This window comes from Mytilus trossulus, chromosome 1 (genome assembly GCF_036588685.1).
Source record: "Mytilus trossulus isolate FHL-02 chromosome 1, PNRI_Mtr1.1.1.hap1, whole genome shotgun sequence".
Taxonomy (NCBI): Eukaryota; Metazoa; Mollusca; class Bivalvia; order Mytilida; family Mytilidae; genus Mytilus; species Mytilus trossulus.
In genome coordinates, this window is record NC_086373.1 from 75,439,298 (window position 1) to 75,455,240 (window position 15,943).

General features: G+C 31.5%; 1 protein-coding gene across 1 annotated transcript in view; it reads left to right on the plus strand.

Annotated features, from left to right (window-relative positions):
* Positions 1–15,560, plus strand: part of LOC134685138 (peroxisomal acyl-coenzyme A oxidase 1-like) — a 33,174-nt gene extending 17,614 nt beyond the window's left edge. The window contains exons 12-16 of the mRNA XM_063544609.1: positions 6,459–6,564; positions 7,447–7,593; positions 8,061–8,131; positions 10,029–10,164; positions 14,881–15,560. Of these exons, the coding sequence (XP_063400679.1) occupies positions 6,459–6,564; positions 7,447–7,593; positions 8,061–8,131; positions 10,029–10,164; positions 14,881–14,946 (526 nt within the window). The 3' untranslated portion in view covers positions 14,947–15,560. The remainder of the gene's footprint in view (positions 1–6,458; positions 6,565–7,446; positions 7,594–8,060; positions 8,132–10,028; positions 10,165–14,880) is intronic.
* The last annotated feature ends 383 nt before the right edge of the window (positions 15,561–15,943 follow it).

Below are 15,943 nucleotides of genomic sequence, written 5' to 3' on the forward strand. Positions count from 1 at the left end.
TCTTTGTTAGTCTTGTATTATTTTAATTTTAGTTTCTAGCGTACAATTTGCAAATTAGTATGGCGTTCATTATCACTGAACTAGTATATATTTGTTGAGGGGCCAGCCTCTGGGTGTGGGAATTTCTTGTCACATTGAAGACCTGTTGGTGACGTTCTGCTGTTGTTTTTTCTATGGTCTGGTTGTTGTCTCTTTGATACATTCCCTATTTCCATTCTCAATTCTATCAAACCTAGATGAGCAGGTTCCTTTGATTAGCTTCAATGTGCGGAGGTAAAAGCCTGAATGAATTTACCTATATGAAATAGCATGCTAATCCTTTAATTCTATGTCATAGAACTACAATATTTTTTACCTCCTGTTTAGAAGTTATATGTCACTGATGAGAAAAATGACCATATTTTCTGCATGCATATTGATGTCAATTATAATTTTAGTATTGAGTCTTTATCATGTTCCTCCATGCTTCACTGTGATCTCTACTAAGACAATCTGGAATTAGTGATGTTTTTACATAGTTATATTTCATTTCAGTTGACATCTTTAATAAAGGTTTCATGTTTTGTGGTTTGTGTATTTTATTGTACTTCAAGTATAAATCAGAAGTTGTTTTCATATTCAGGGAAAGATTTGTATGAACAATATACATGTACATGTGCTTGTAGTGACTTTGTGTCATAATGTTGATGCATCATACCACCCCAAAAAATATTGATTATAAATTTCTTAATTCCAAATATGATTCTCTAAATTTTGTCAATTATCCAAGTATTTAAATCTTTCATATTTTTCACAAATAAAAGACCTAAATGTCTTTTCGACTTTGGTACGAACCCATCTTATGGAACGTTTTTACAAAGTTTTGGATATTGAAATATTCTTAATTAGTTTTATTGCCAACTCTGTAAAATTACTGCTCTATATAGGTTTAAGTAAGTGTTTATGCATCTAAAGTGTATATTCAGATCTTGAAATAGATGTGAATCAGAATTGGGTGCTGTTTGTTGCATCCTGTTGTATGTTTAAGATCGCCTCACAGATTTATTCTAGTGCTGGATGCTCAGACTTTATTGACATTTATTACCATGCAGGGGTATTAAACACCTGAATGAATTGATTTTGTTTGACGCAATTTGGTAATCCTTCAATTCAACAACTGATCATGAGAACCTCAATTATTTTATATCCCCTGTATAGAGTTAAATATCTCACAAGAGGGAATGATAATTTCGTTTTGTCTTTTAGTTATTAATATTACTTCACATTATTTCATTTGATTAAGGATTATAGTATGAAGTCATGATTAAAGTCTCCTGGAAATATAAAAGTGCTAATTAAAATAGAGATATAATATGTTGTGTTCCAATAGCTATAGACCTTTAGTGTTCTACTTATCTTCCCCCATTTTGTTTTTATATTTGTACATATTTGGCTGCAAGTATCATACTCTAAATAAATTCTAACTGTTATACAAACTGACAATTGTTGAGTGATTTGTTAATCAATCTTAAAAAAATGTGTATAATAATATTAAAACTGTTATAACACCCTGCACATGGTGAGGTATTTTTTTCTAATCAGAACAACAATTGAATTAAAACAAACGTCTGTGATATTTAAACCAAGCTGCATAGAACTGAAACTAGTACAGGTGATTAGGTGCTGTTATGATAAGTTCATGCACTTATAATCTGTTATTTATCTTGTCAATAAATTATAACACTTATACCTTAATTCCTTTTTAACACATTTCTCAAGGCCAATGTGTGAGATTTCCCTATCATTTATTATCACCAAATACATCTTTGACTCATGGACTTATCTTATTGAAATACAATTTTACATTATTATAATTTGTTATTGATTTATTGATTTATCAACATACATGTCCACCATGACCATGACTAAAGTAAGATCATAATGGTTGGGGGACACAGTTATTGTCCTATGAGTCTCTAGTATGTAAAGTATGAAAAGTATAGAACGGGCGTATATTTTTATGCACCTTCCAAACTCAATTCTTTATATTTTAGGTAGGGGAATTAAAATATATGTTTAATAATTTTCAGCAATATTTGTTGTTTGTGAAGCTGTCAACAAATGGTCAAAATGACAGGTTAACACAAAATTCGCCATATTTTGTGTTAGAGCCAATAAACTTTTCAGTATTTAGGATAAAATTTATCCCAAAGGTAGTACACTACACTGTAAAAAAGAATTTGGAAAGAGCAGGTGTAATTTTAATAATTTTGTGTTTTTTTCGAGAAATGTACTACAGAACTATAAAATAACGGTTTTCTCAAACAGAGAGTATGAGGTTAATTCAGTACTTAAAGTAAATTCTGTACTTAAGCAAATTTCATGAATGGTTTAATGGTATCAATTTGTCAAATAAACTCATCATAGATACCAGGACTAAATTTAGTATATACGCCAGACGCGCGTTTCGTCTACAAAAGACTCATCAGTGACGCTCGAATCCAAAAAAGTTGAAAAGGCCAAATAAAGTACAAAGTTGAAGTGCATTGAGGACCAAAATTCCTATAAGTTATGCCAAAATACAGCTAAGGTAATCTATACCTGAGGTAGAACATCCTTAGTATTTCAAAAATTCAAAAATTTGTAAACAGTAACTGGATGAAAGTAAAAGATTGACATTTTTATAAGATAAAGTAAAAATTTGTGCTATTTTGGCAATATATGGCTAAAATTCATTTCGATTTTTATGTGCACCCTGGAATTAGAGAAAAGCAGATAATCCTAGAAAAAAAATATGAAATGCGTTGTATTTATGGTACAGTTTAAGTTTTCTGTAATTGTAGTTTGAATTTTCGTTATTTCTTTTTGGTCATGATTTTGTATGTTGTAATTGTACTTGAGTTTTATTTATTTTGTATTTCCATTATAAGGTTAAAGAGTTTTTAATTTCAGTTAGTTTTCCTTGAACTTGTTGTTGTTAAAATACTTGACTCTTTGTTAATACACCTGTTCATTCTCATATAGACCTTTAAAACAGTTGCCTAACTTTGACCTAGATTTTACAGGTTAATCATCAGGTTATATAATTTTGAATATATTTGACCATGAAGTTGTGATCACAACAAATTGAATTTTAGTTCACAGGTCAATAATGATGTAAAATTCAGAATGGAAATGGGGAATGCATGTGTAAAAGAGACAACAACCCGACCAAATAAAAAAACAACAGCAGAAGGTCACCAACAGGTCTTCAATGTAGCGAGAAATTCCCGCACCCGGAGGCGTCCTTCAGCTGGCTCCTAAACAAATATATACTAGTTCAGTGATAATGAACGCCATACTAATTTCCAAATTGTACACAAGAAACTAAAATTTAAATAATACAAGACTAACAAAGGCCAGAGGCTCCTGACTTGGGACAGGCGCAAAAATGCGGCGGGGTTAAACATGTTTGTGAGATCTCAACCCTCCTCCTATACCTGTAACCAATGTAGAAAAGTAAAAGCATAACAATACGCACATTAAAATTCAGTTCAAGAGAAGTCCGAGTCTGATGTCAGAAGATGAAACCAAAGAAAATAAACAAAATGACAATAATACATAAATAATAACAGACTACTAGCAGTTAACTGACATGCCAGCTCCAGACTTCAATTAACATATATGAGAAGAACATAACCCATGTCATGCCAACAACTGTTTTTAGAATAAATGTGTTTAGTTCCGACGCAAAGACCTTATCAGTGACTCAATATTAACGCCAAAATATGCAATCTTTAATGACTTGACAACAGTATCGTAATTATATCCCTTCTAAATAAGTCTATTCAAAGGTTTTGTAAGTTTATGAGGTGAATACTGACACCTTTGTGCTTTATAAAGAATATTTCCATAAAAAATTGGATGTGAAATACCTGAACGTATAAGAAGTCTGCATGTTGAGCTATATTTACGAATGATGTCTTTATACCGATGATAAAATTTAGTAAATTTTTTGACTAGTTTGTGATATCGAAAACCCTGGTGTAAAAATTTTTCAGTAATACATAAATTTCTCTCGTTAAAATCTAAAACATTGTTACATACACGAGCGAATCGTACAAGTTGAGATATATAAACACCGTAAGATGGTGACAAAGGAACGTCACCATCTAAAAACGGACAATTAACGATAGGAAATGAAAAATCATCCCTTTTATCATAAATTTTAGTATTCAGCTTTCCGTTAGTGATATAGATATCAAGATCGAGGAAAGGGCAGTGGTCATTGTTAGTATTAGCTTTATTTAAAGTAAGTTCACCAGGATAAATTTCATTAATATACATACTGAAGTCGTTATTATTGAGAGCCGAAATATCATCCAAATATCTAAGTGAACATTTATACTTAAATATGTTTTTTATACACTCCTTACAGTTCAGGTTATGTAGAAACTTGTAGAGCAGGCCTAGTGATTGTTTTATGGACAAATATTCTTTGTTGATATTTCCATTTAATCAATGATGGTGAATTATAGTGAAACTGTAAACGGCAAGTCTTATCAACAGGAATTTTAATACAGCATTTTTTATTTACCATAATCCTGTTGATGGTTGCTTATATGAAAGCACGATTAGATTAAGGGTGGGTGGTTATTAAAAACAGTTTTTAATCCAAATTCTTAATGGAAATGTCAAAGTATCTGGGTTTATTTTCTTTTAGATAAAAATATATCAGTAAAATAATAAAATTAATTGTTAGAGTGCTCATTATACAGATACATAAAGGCGGCAAAATAATTAAGAAATTAAAGATTTTATAATATATAGAAGCTTTATAGAATACATATAAATCATTACTTTTATATGTAAGCTTTTACAATATAGTGATTACCAGTTTTTATAAAATATTGTGGGCAGTGTTGAAGATATGTTTTAAGGAAGTTTCTTAAGATTGGAAAAAATAATCCCGATGATCTGATAAATATTTATGCTGTTTGAACTATTACAAGCTATTGTTGTAAAATTTTCCTCTTTATTTCCAATATTTAGATAATGTATCGTTTCAGGTAAGGTTAGGCTGAATCCAACTTCTAGTTCAATGTAAACAGCAGCTCAAGACATACATTAATTACAATATGTAAATCACAAAACAAACGGTGTTTCAAACATATTAGTTTTTTACTATTTCATGAGACAACTTGAATTTCTAAATAAGCCGTCCATATACCACATGTAAGTTTCTTAAATTGATTTCAATTTGTTAATCTTCAAAATTAGCAGAAAACACTGCCCCTACTGTGATTAAAACACATTTTCCTAATAAGGTCACCCCTGGTGATCGAATTTAAACGTTTTGAATGCCATGTCAATCATGGAGTTGAACTTTGAAAACTATTTTTCTAAGCAATCCCACTTTTTGTTTGTTGGGGTTCTTGTTGGTCAGTCTTTACTTTTTTTGTAGTTTTTTGTGATCTTGAAAATTGCCTAATGTTGTGTGTGGTTTTTGGACATGGTGTTTTCAGTTTTTCCATGACAAATTATCTTTGAATGTCCCCTTGTATCTTTCTGTTCATTTTTGAACATCATTTAAAACGTCTTGAAAAATTTGACATGTATATGTGCCCGGTGTAGACAAAGATATCCTGATTATATCTGATGCACCAGATATCCATTTTGGCTACACAGGAGGCATCATCAGTACTGTAATGTCAAATCAATTACGAAGTTGAAGAGCTCTGAAAACAGATTTATAGCAATAACTGATTTTAAAACAAGTAGAAGGTTTGTAAGATGGCTTTAAAGCTGAATATAGCAGTCTATGCCTAGTTTAGAAAAAATCAAACAGTTATCATATGTTAATAAAACAGTGATTTTTCAGAAAATGGTTGTGTATCGGTTATGTCATTAATATGCAGGTTATACTCATGGGGGTGTAATGTTTACCAGCAGTGATATCAACCATGGGGTTGTTTAAGTTCATTATTTTGTCATTTCAGTTTATTATTATACCAGTGGCTATCACGAATCTTTGTTTGGCAGTTCAGATTGAGTACTTTAGTAGCCAGCAGATATTTTAGTTTGGTCAGATAAATGTCTAGCTCACCATTTTGTTTAGGACTTCAGTTTCATCAGCTCAGCTAACTCATTTTCATGTTACTTCAGTTTAAGCAGATTCAGTGCCAATCTGTCATTTCAGTTTGATAAGATCAGTGGTCAGCACACTTTAAGACTTGTTTGTTTGGCATGATAAACTTACAGGAGAGCAGCAATAACAAGCGCTGTTCCTTTGCCTTTTTTGTGTGCATGTACTGATTTTGTGTCATGGATAGATACCCAATATCGTTTGCTTTTCTATTAATTAGGTCAGTGACTTGATTGTTAACCTCTGTGTTCAGCTTTTATATTTTGATCAGAGTTAAATTTATTTGTTTGAAGTTCAGATTTGTCAAATCAGATACAGGGATATGTGTTCCATATATTCTTTTTGTTGATTTCAGTTTAATCAGATCAGTGGCTAGCAGACTTCAGATTGCGATAGAATCGGGTACACCACAACATATAGCCATGAATAACAATTTACAATCATTAGTGCGAGTAGCTGAGGTATGAATTTTTTTTGTCAGAAAAAGGGAATATGCATTTGTATTAAATTCAACTTTTGGGGATGTGATATTTTCATTTAGAACGTGCTGGGTGACATTGTAGTCCAAAACCAGATTAAAATAAGGTGATGAAGGATGGGCGTATGGACAGACAAATTGCCCTTGAGATAAATGATATCAATGGTGGAAAAAAATCCTGCTTCATGCAGTCATCACACAGCGGTTTGTTTTATTTTTCAATCCCTAACAAAGATAATGTCTTTAAAGAAGTCATATAATCTTTGCCCAAACATTCAAAAATAAATCGTGCAAATGCTTATTTTAAATGAATTCAGTTATTTAAGTTTGAATTTCCAGGTTAAGTGACTTACAATTTTTTTTTTAAATTCTTATAATAAAGAAGATGGTTTATGGCTAAATCAAAATTCTTCGGACGATTTTTGAAGATATATTTCAGCCAATTAAAAACAATACTATTTAGAAAGCTGTAGCACTATCTATGTAAGCTGAGTGTACAAAATAAATGTAAACATATGACCAAAGTTACCCCGAAGATCAGCACTATTTTAATCCGCTTTTGATAGAAGAATCCAATGTTTAGTCTATGAACTTTAATTATTCATTGCATTTTTTGTTTTGAACACACCCATTTTATAACTCTTGCTGCTATAAAGTGTTCCTTAATTCAGCAATATTTAAATAAAGCAAAGTTTGTTTTCTCTGCCTTTTACATGATTTATTGATGGGATGAGCTAAAAGGTATGCTTATTTCAAGTATCTGGATGGGGATGGGTGATTTATGGGAATTTTAAACATGTATATATTTATATATATATAGTTATCATTTTACTCATGTTTATATCAGCCATGATTCTAATTGTAGGCACATTGTGAGACTATAATGGTGCTAGACTTTACAGCAGCAGTTACCTCTCTTAGAACCAGTCCAGAAACAATTAAAGTATTGACATCATTATGCCAGCTACATGCATTACATACAATTGTAAAAAATGCAGGAGATTTTATGGAGGTAAACTTTGTTTATAAAGCATACATACATCCACAAATTTATCAAAACCTTTTTGGAGTGATCATATTGAGAGTGAAAAATTAGGTTATTTTTTTAATGATATATATATTATACAAATATATAAAGGACATTAATGAGGTGATCTCTACAATATTTTATTTGATACAATTCAGATTTTAAGTGATGACAGATTGTTACTGTAGGAAGTGTTTTCTAAGTGCTCTACTAGTATATAGCTACATGTAGCAGCTGAATTTTGTTTATTCATAAGGAACAGGTGAATTTTCGCTGAATTGTGTTAATGCATCTGTCTCATCATTGCTGTGGTTAAGTCACAATTATTATCACTGCAACAGCATGTCAATGTTTCAATGATTGAGTCATACATAGAACTGTGGTAAACAGTTTCATTTACGTTTTTGTACAAGCAAAATCAAAAATAAGATTTGTTTTTATAATTATTTCAGACAGAATCTGTGGGACTAGAACAGATGAAAATGATAAGGGAACAGGAACTGAAACTTTTAGAAATAATCAGGTACTTAGCGTAGATTCTGTTAGAAATAATCAGGTACTTAGCGTAGATTCTCTTAGAAATAATCAGGTACTTAGCGTAGATTCTCTTAGAAATAATCAGGTACTTAGCGTAGATTCTCTTAGAAATAATCAGGTACTTAGCGTAGATTCTCTTAGAAATAATCAGGTACTTAGCGTAGATTTTGTTAGAAATAATCAGGTACTTAGGGTAGATACTCTTAGAAATAATCAGGTACTTAGCGTAGATTCTCTTAGAAATAATCAGGTACTTAGCGTAGATTCTCTTAGAAATAATCAGGTACTTAGCGTAGATTCTCTTAGAAATAATCAGGTACTTAGCGTAGATTCTCTTAGAAATAATCAGGTACTTAGCGTAGATTCTCTTAGAAATAATCAGGTACTTAGCGTAGATTCTCTTAGAAATAATCAGGTACTTAGCGTAGATTCTCTTAGAAATAATCAGGTACTTAGCGTAGATTCTCTTAGAAATAATCAGGTACTTAGCGTAGATTCTCTTAGAAATAATCAGGTACTTAGCGTAGATTCTCTTAGAAATAATCAGGTACTTAGCGTAGATTCTCTTAGAAATAATCAGGTACTTAGCGTAGATTCTCTTAGAAATAATCAGGTACTTAGCGTAGATTCCCTTAGAAATAATCAGGTACTTAGCGTAGATTCTCTTAGAAATAATCAGGTACTTAGCGTAGATTCTGTTAGAAATAATCAGGTACTTAGCGTAGATTCTCTTAGAAATAATCAGGTACTTAATGTAGATTCTCTTAGAAATAATCAGGTACTTAGCGTAGATTCTCTTAGAAATAATCAGGTACTTAGCGTAGATTCTCTTAGAAATAATCAGGTACTTAGCGTAGATTCTCTTAGAAATAATCAGGTACTTAGCGTAGATTCCCTTAGAAATAATCAGGTACTTAGCGTAGATTCTCTTAGAAATAATCAGGTACTTAGCGTAGATTCTGTTAGAAATAATCAGGTACTTAGCGTAGATTCTCTTAGAAATAATCAGGTACTTAATGTAGATTCTCTTAGAAATAATCAGGTACTTAGCGTAGATTCTCTTAGAAATAATCAGGTACTTAGCGTAGATTCCCTTAGAAATAATCAGGTACTTAGTGTAGATTCTCTTAGAAATAATCAGGTACTTAGCGTAGATTCTCTTAGAAAGGTGTATATGAAATGTGAAGTATTACAGACATGCAGGGAATAGGAGAAGGCTTGTATAAAATCAGTATTTCAAGTCTGTATTTCACTATGACTTTCATTTCTAAGTTCACATGTTGTACAGAAATTTATTTACCCTGGTTTTATTCAATTTAAAAAAACACAAAAAAAATAATGTTATAGTGGCTGAGAGTGAGATGACCTATTCCATAGCCATTCCTATAATACTATTTCAAATTGATTCGGTCTAAAATGAGGACTAGATATGTTAAATATTGAAACATTTTTTTCAAAATAGATATATTTTGAACATTTTATGATGTGTCAATAGGTAAACAGTAAAGGAGATATTTTTTCATCAGATATGTATCATTATACATGCATAGTCAATATGTTCAATATTGCCTGATTAGCACAGAAACTGAATTTATATGAAAGAAGTAAAATAACAAAAATACTTCAGGAAAAATTCAAATAAGAATGCCCCTTATTAAATGGCAATATCAAAGGCCCAAACCCATAAAAAAAAATGGAAACAACTTTCATATTTCTGTCATTAAAAGGGGCACAATTAATGCCTATAGGAGTACTGACAACATGTTGATAAGCATTATTACCATAAAGTACATGAATGTCATTAAGGATGCCATGAATTATATAATTTTTTTAGACTAGATGTCAATAGGAGATGCCTTTATATTGATTTTTTTTTATTGTAGACCAAATGCAGTCGCTTTAGTTGATGCCTTCGATCTTCACGATGATTCCTTAGGGAGTTTGCTTGGTGTATATGATGGACATGTATATGAACGATTGTATGAATCTACAAAATACAACCCCATGAATCAAAAAGAGGTAAGTTACAAATAAATTACTTAAATTATTTAATGATAACTACATTTTGTGGAAGTACTTTTAATTTGGTAATTTGTCATGGTTTTATTTGGAACTGCAAATGAAGTAGTATAGCCTACACACTGTAATATCCATTTATTTGTGAAGTGCACATGTTAAGACACATACATATAACTGGGAAATTACTTTAAAGTACATAATATAAAAAAGAAGATGTAGTATGATTGCAAATTAGACAACTCTCCACAAGAGACCAAAAGACACATAAATTAACAAATAGGATATTCTACAAAAAAATAAAATAAATGTTGTTTTCATATAATATGGACTTATTAGTGTCACGGTTTACCCTTTCTTTTTTAATTTATTAAAAACATCTGCTTGTGTATAAAATGAATATGTGATATTTTAACAGGTTTATATGATTAGGAATTATATTAGTATTGTGTAAATTACCTTGACATATACCAATATGTTTTCAGTATTAGTTATTTTTATTTAATAAACAATAAAATGGTACTTTTAAAAAGGCAATACTCGATTCCTATTTCAGACCAACCTTTGTCAAATTTTAAACATTGATTTGATATGAATCACCTCATGAGTTATAACAACAAAAAACAAAAAAAGTAATGCAATATAAAGAAAGCTTCATATTTTCCATAAAACTTGCAAATAGTATACTTGATATATTTCATTTCACTAGACCTAATTTGTTCCAACATGTATTTTATTTTTTCCACTACAATTCAGATCATTTTGTTAATTAAAAGAAGGTATACTTCTGATTTTAATGTTACAACCTCTTACTAAAATAATGTCTATGAAGACATAAAAGTTTGCAGAAAATTATATATTACTGCTTCAGACAAAGTTGTCATACAATCGGAAATTAAAACATAAAGTTTTTGATCCAGGTAATAGTGATTGCTCTTTGATAAGATTGATAATTTTAATAAGGATTTATTTGACAGAGATCAAGTTATTAGTCAAAGGTTGTATGCAGAACAGTAGGGTTTGTGGATGGTAAGGGGTTTTCAGATGCTCAAATCATGATTTGGACTTATTAAGAAAATCCAAATGTTCACCAAACTTTGAATCAACATATTCTACTCCATTCATGAAAAAGGAGATTTATGAAAATCACAAAGCCTTCCTTTGCATGTTTAGTATTAACAAAAGCTTGTTACCTTGATTATACTTACCAATCGATATATTAGATGTGAACTACCGAATATGCTCTTATTGATCATGTTTGGCTTACTAGGTAGCAGGATCATACTTTCACCAGTTAAATTTTCATAATTGCGAATTATCACCTTTCGTTGGTAACATGCCTACAGTTTGCTGTCCTCTTAACTATTCTTCAAAGAATCCATGTTCATTGATAAGATGCATACATTACATCTAAAAACTGGGCCATGACATCATGGACAATAAAGTTTCAAAGAAAACAAAATAGTGAACCAAGCTATGTTATAACGCTACCTGTTTTTGCATGACATTGTATGCAATTGCTTAGTTTTTGTTATTTATGTTGACAATCTTTTTTATGCTCTCTTTAGATTTAATGATCCATCTCATCACATAACATATTTACAAAGCATAACTCCTCTGCCAAGTTAAATAAATCATTTAGTTAGAAAGAAAGGAAGTAAAGGGACAGTCAAACTCATAAATCTAAAACAAACTGACAACGCCATGGCTAAAAATGAAAAAGACAAACAGAAAAACAATAGTACACATGACACAACATAGAAAACTAAAAAATAAACAACACGAACCCCACCAAAAACTAGGGGTGATCTCAGGTGCTCCGGAAGGGTAAGCAGATCCTGCTCCACATGCGGCACCCGTCGTGTTGCTTATGTGATTACAAATCCGGTAAATTGTCTAATTCGGTAGGTCAAATTCATGAAAGGGAAGGGGATTGTAGTTACGACGTGAGGAACATATCCGATATCATTTGTGAAATGGTTATTCCATAACGGTCAACCAGCTCGTGATGGCGTCCGTAAAATTTACGAAGGGATGATTTCAACTTCACCATTTGGAACTCTTGATTTAATAGCTTCCTTGTGAGCAGTAACCCTCTATCAAGAAAATCATGATAGGAAATGCAAGCACGGGAATATCAATTGAGAGATATATACCCCGTATGCAGGTGCTGCTGGAATGTTGCTACTTAGAAATGGAAAGTTCACAATTGGAAAGCTGAAATCATCTCTTTTGTCGTAAAGTTTTGTCTTCAACCGACCCTCATTGTCAATTTCTAGATGTAAGTCAAGATATGAAGCTGACTTAACTGTATCTGTAGTATCCTTTATCTCCAATTCGATGGGATAGATGCGTTCCACATAGTCACCAAATTTTGAATTGTTTAGTGAAAGAACGTCATCTATATAGCGGAAAGTAGAGTTAAAGGATATTGCTAACTTCTTATCTTTCTTCCTAAGAAGTTCCTGCATGAAGTCAGCCTCATAATAATAAAGAAACAAGTCAGCAAGTAGAGGGGCACAGTTTGTTCCCATTGGGATGCCGACAGTCTGTTGAAAAACACGTCCTCCGAACGTAACAAATATGTTGTCAATCAAGAAATCAAGCATCTTGATAATATCGGTTTCAGAGAATTTTTTGTTTGAATCAGAGTGATTCTTTACAAAGAAGGATTTATCCCTCCCTAAGACAAGATACTTGTATCTACGTTGGCCATTCTTTTTTATGAAGCAAAGTAAAACCAACTCTTTTAATTTGTCTTTGTTGGAATGTGGAATACTTGTGTAAAGAGTAGAGAAGTCAAATGTTTTAATACTGTTACAAGATGAAAGAAAGTTAGATTGTATGTACTCTAAAAGATCTTTGGAATTTTTAAGTATCCACATCTGATTCACGCCACCTCTAGAATAGGCAGTTTCACAATAACTTTGAAGCCCGTCTTTGATTGCTGATAAAATGGATGTTAATAATTTAGAAAGAGGTTTTGTGGAGCAATTGGAAGACCCAGCAATAGACCGCTGTTTGTAAGGACACTTATGTAGTTTAGGTATCCAATACAGTGATGGAAGATCCAGTTCTTCATCTTTGGTTGAAATACCAAAGGAACAAAGAACAGACCTATGATTATCCAGGATTTCCTCTTTGGTAAGTGTCGTGAGGGTATATGTTGAGTTTCCAAGTGAATTGTCTATACCTAATTCGTTTATCAAGCAATTAATGTAATGACTTTTACAGACAAAAACGATGTTATTTGGGGCTTTGTCTGCGGGGACAACAACATATTTATCATGGAGGTCGGATAGGTGTTTAGCAATATTTGGGTCTTTAAAAATTGACGTAGCATGGGCATTGATGGACCCATTCAGTTTCCTAATTCTGATTTGTATTAAGGACCTCACTGCCTTTATCCATTCGGATAGAGTGTCTACGTCTTCCTTCTCGCGCTTAGCCCATTGCCTGGCATAATCCTCGACTGAATCCATCAAAATTTTAAAGTTGTATTTCCACATGATGGATTTAGGCTCACGATATTTCGGACCTTTCGATAACACGTCTCGTAGAGAAGTGTTATTAACAATGTTAAGGTCACCGGTAATAACGTGGCCAGCGGGATTATATGTGAATTGGGAACTAGCACAAGTGCAATCAGGAGGTTTAGACTTGAAGTCGTCAATATCGAGATCCTGCAAAACGCGTTTGTAATTGAAAATTTTAGTTGCAATAGGTTTGGTATAGGTATAAGAAATTATTGGTACAGACTGGTCTTTAAAATAAGGAGGTATTTTCGATTGAACTAATTTATGATGAAGGATATTGCCAAGGTTGACGCCATCGAGACCTTTGTTGGCAAAGGAAAGATTTAGAAAATATCTTTTCTCTTTTTCATCTTTTCCAATGCGAACTGGCTTGAAAAGTCTGTGACTTGCAATATCCGAATTATAGCTTGAAGTTTGTATTGGTTTGAATGAGGGTTTGTAACAGTGGATTCCAAACATAAATTGAACAGAGAATGAAGTTTTGAAAGGGGTAATGAATAAAGTTTCGTGCGAATTTGATTAAATGTCTTGGAAAAAAAGCTAGTGATTTTTAATTTTGTATGCCTGATCCATGATTAGAGGTTTCTAATGAAAAGATATAATCATATGAATAAAATGTTCATACCACTTAAAAAATAAGCAGCCATACAATTGTAGAAAAAACAATAACCTTCACGTATGCTCATCAAAGGAATAATTTTGTATTCAATGAATGATTATTATTTTTTTTAAATATATAGTGAATGTTTTTCCCCTCAATTTTATAAACAAAAATAACGTGGCAGAATATATATTATTAAAGGGAAAATCAAAAATCATTAGTTGTTAAATCACCGAAAATACATTTGGAAAAAATAGAACAAGAATAAGTAAAAGTCTACAAAATACTATACATGGAAATTATAGATTTGGCAACACAATCGCAGGTCCTGTGGAGGAGAATGCAAGTCATGCTTCCCATGTGGTACAGGAACACAGTCTGATGCAGACAGTCATGTACAAATCTTACAAAATGTATCAAGAATTTTTTTTAAAGTGCTTGTTAGCCACAGAAGCAAATTCAACCAGCTCTATGATATCGTATACATCATGTATAGCTTCAAAATTGATTTGTTGCATTTATTGATGAAATTTACTTATACTTGAATACATGTGATATATTTTTGTTGTTGTATTGTTTTAGGTTCATCCTTCATACTATAAATACCTGAAACCACTTATGTCTGGAGAGATGATATCAAAACTTTGATGATTGTTGTCCTAATAGACAAAGTTATAAACATTCAAATTCACCTGTAGTTTAAGTTGTGAACATCGATATACTACTGTTGCCTTTATTTATGATGAATTGTTATTGTAATTTATATTGAATAGATACGATATGTTTGATTAAGATTTTTTACTGATATTCATAATCAAATTTAGAGTTATAAAATGTTTATTTAATTACCCAAAACACAAAAGGGATGATGAATACATCTGTTCTATCTATCCGTAGATAAGAAATATTGTCATTGTTTTTTTACTTCTAAATATAAAAAAACTTTTCCGATATACAGTTTCTGATTATGACCAGCATTATGTGTAGAAGGCTATTGATAAATAATTGGATGTTGCTCTAGAGAAAATTATTATTTTGAGGTAGATTATTGAGATGTTGTAACAAATAGGTTGTTTCTTCCCTGAACTTAGAGGTAGACTCCTCCTAGTTAGATTTGACCTAGTATATCAATTTGTTTTATTAGTGTTGCATGATGGAATAATTTTCAAATCGGATGAAATTTGTTGTTTTTTACTTATTATAGACTTTTGTTTGTTAATGTATATTCAAGAACCAATGCAAACCAATTTAACATTTTATACATGCTTTGAAATAAAATATATATTTATCTATGAACAGTCACGTTTTCTTGCCTTTCTTGTGTTCTGCATATTAACTTATACTGTGATTCAAACTGCCATTGTTATTGTGCATTCAATATCTTTTAGATAGTTTAAGCAAAGGTTATATTTTAGGAGAGATATGGGGTATACGTCAATGTCTCTGCAACACAAATCATACTAAAAATTATTCATAACATCTTTCGTTTTACGTCTAATATCACATATTATGTGTTTTAACAGTCTTAACAGTTTGTACGGTCTATGGGATGTATTTTGTGGCATCTTTTTGTCGTAAATATAGGAATACAATTATCTCTGAAATATGTTTTAATGCCCTAAATGCCTTTTTGTTTATATGTTTT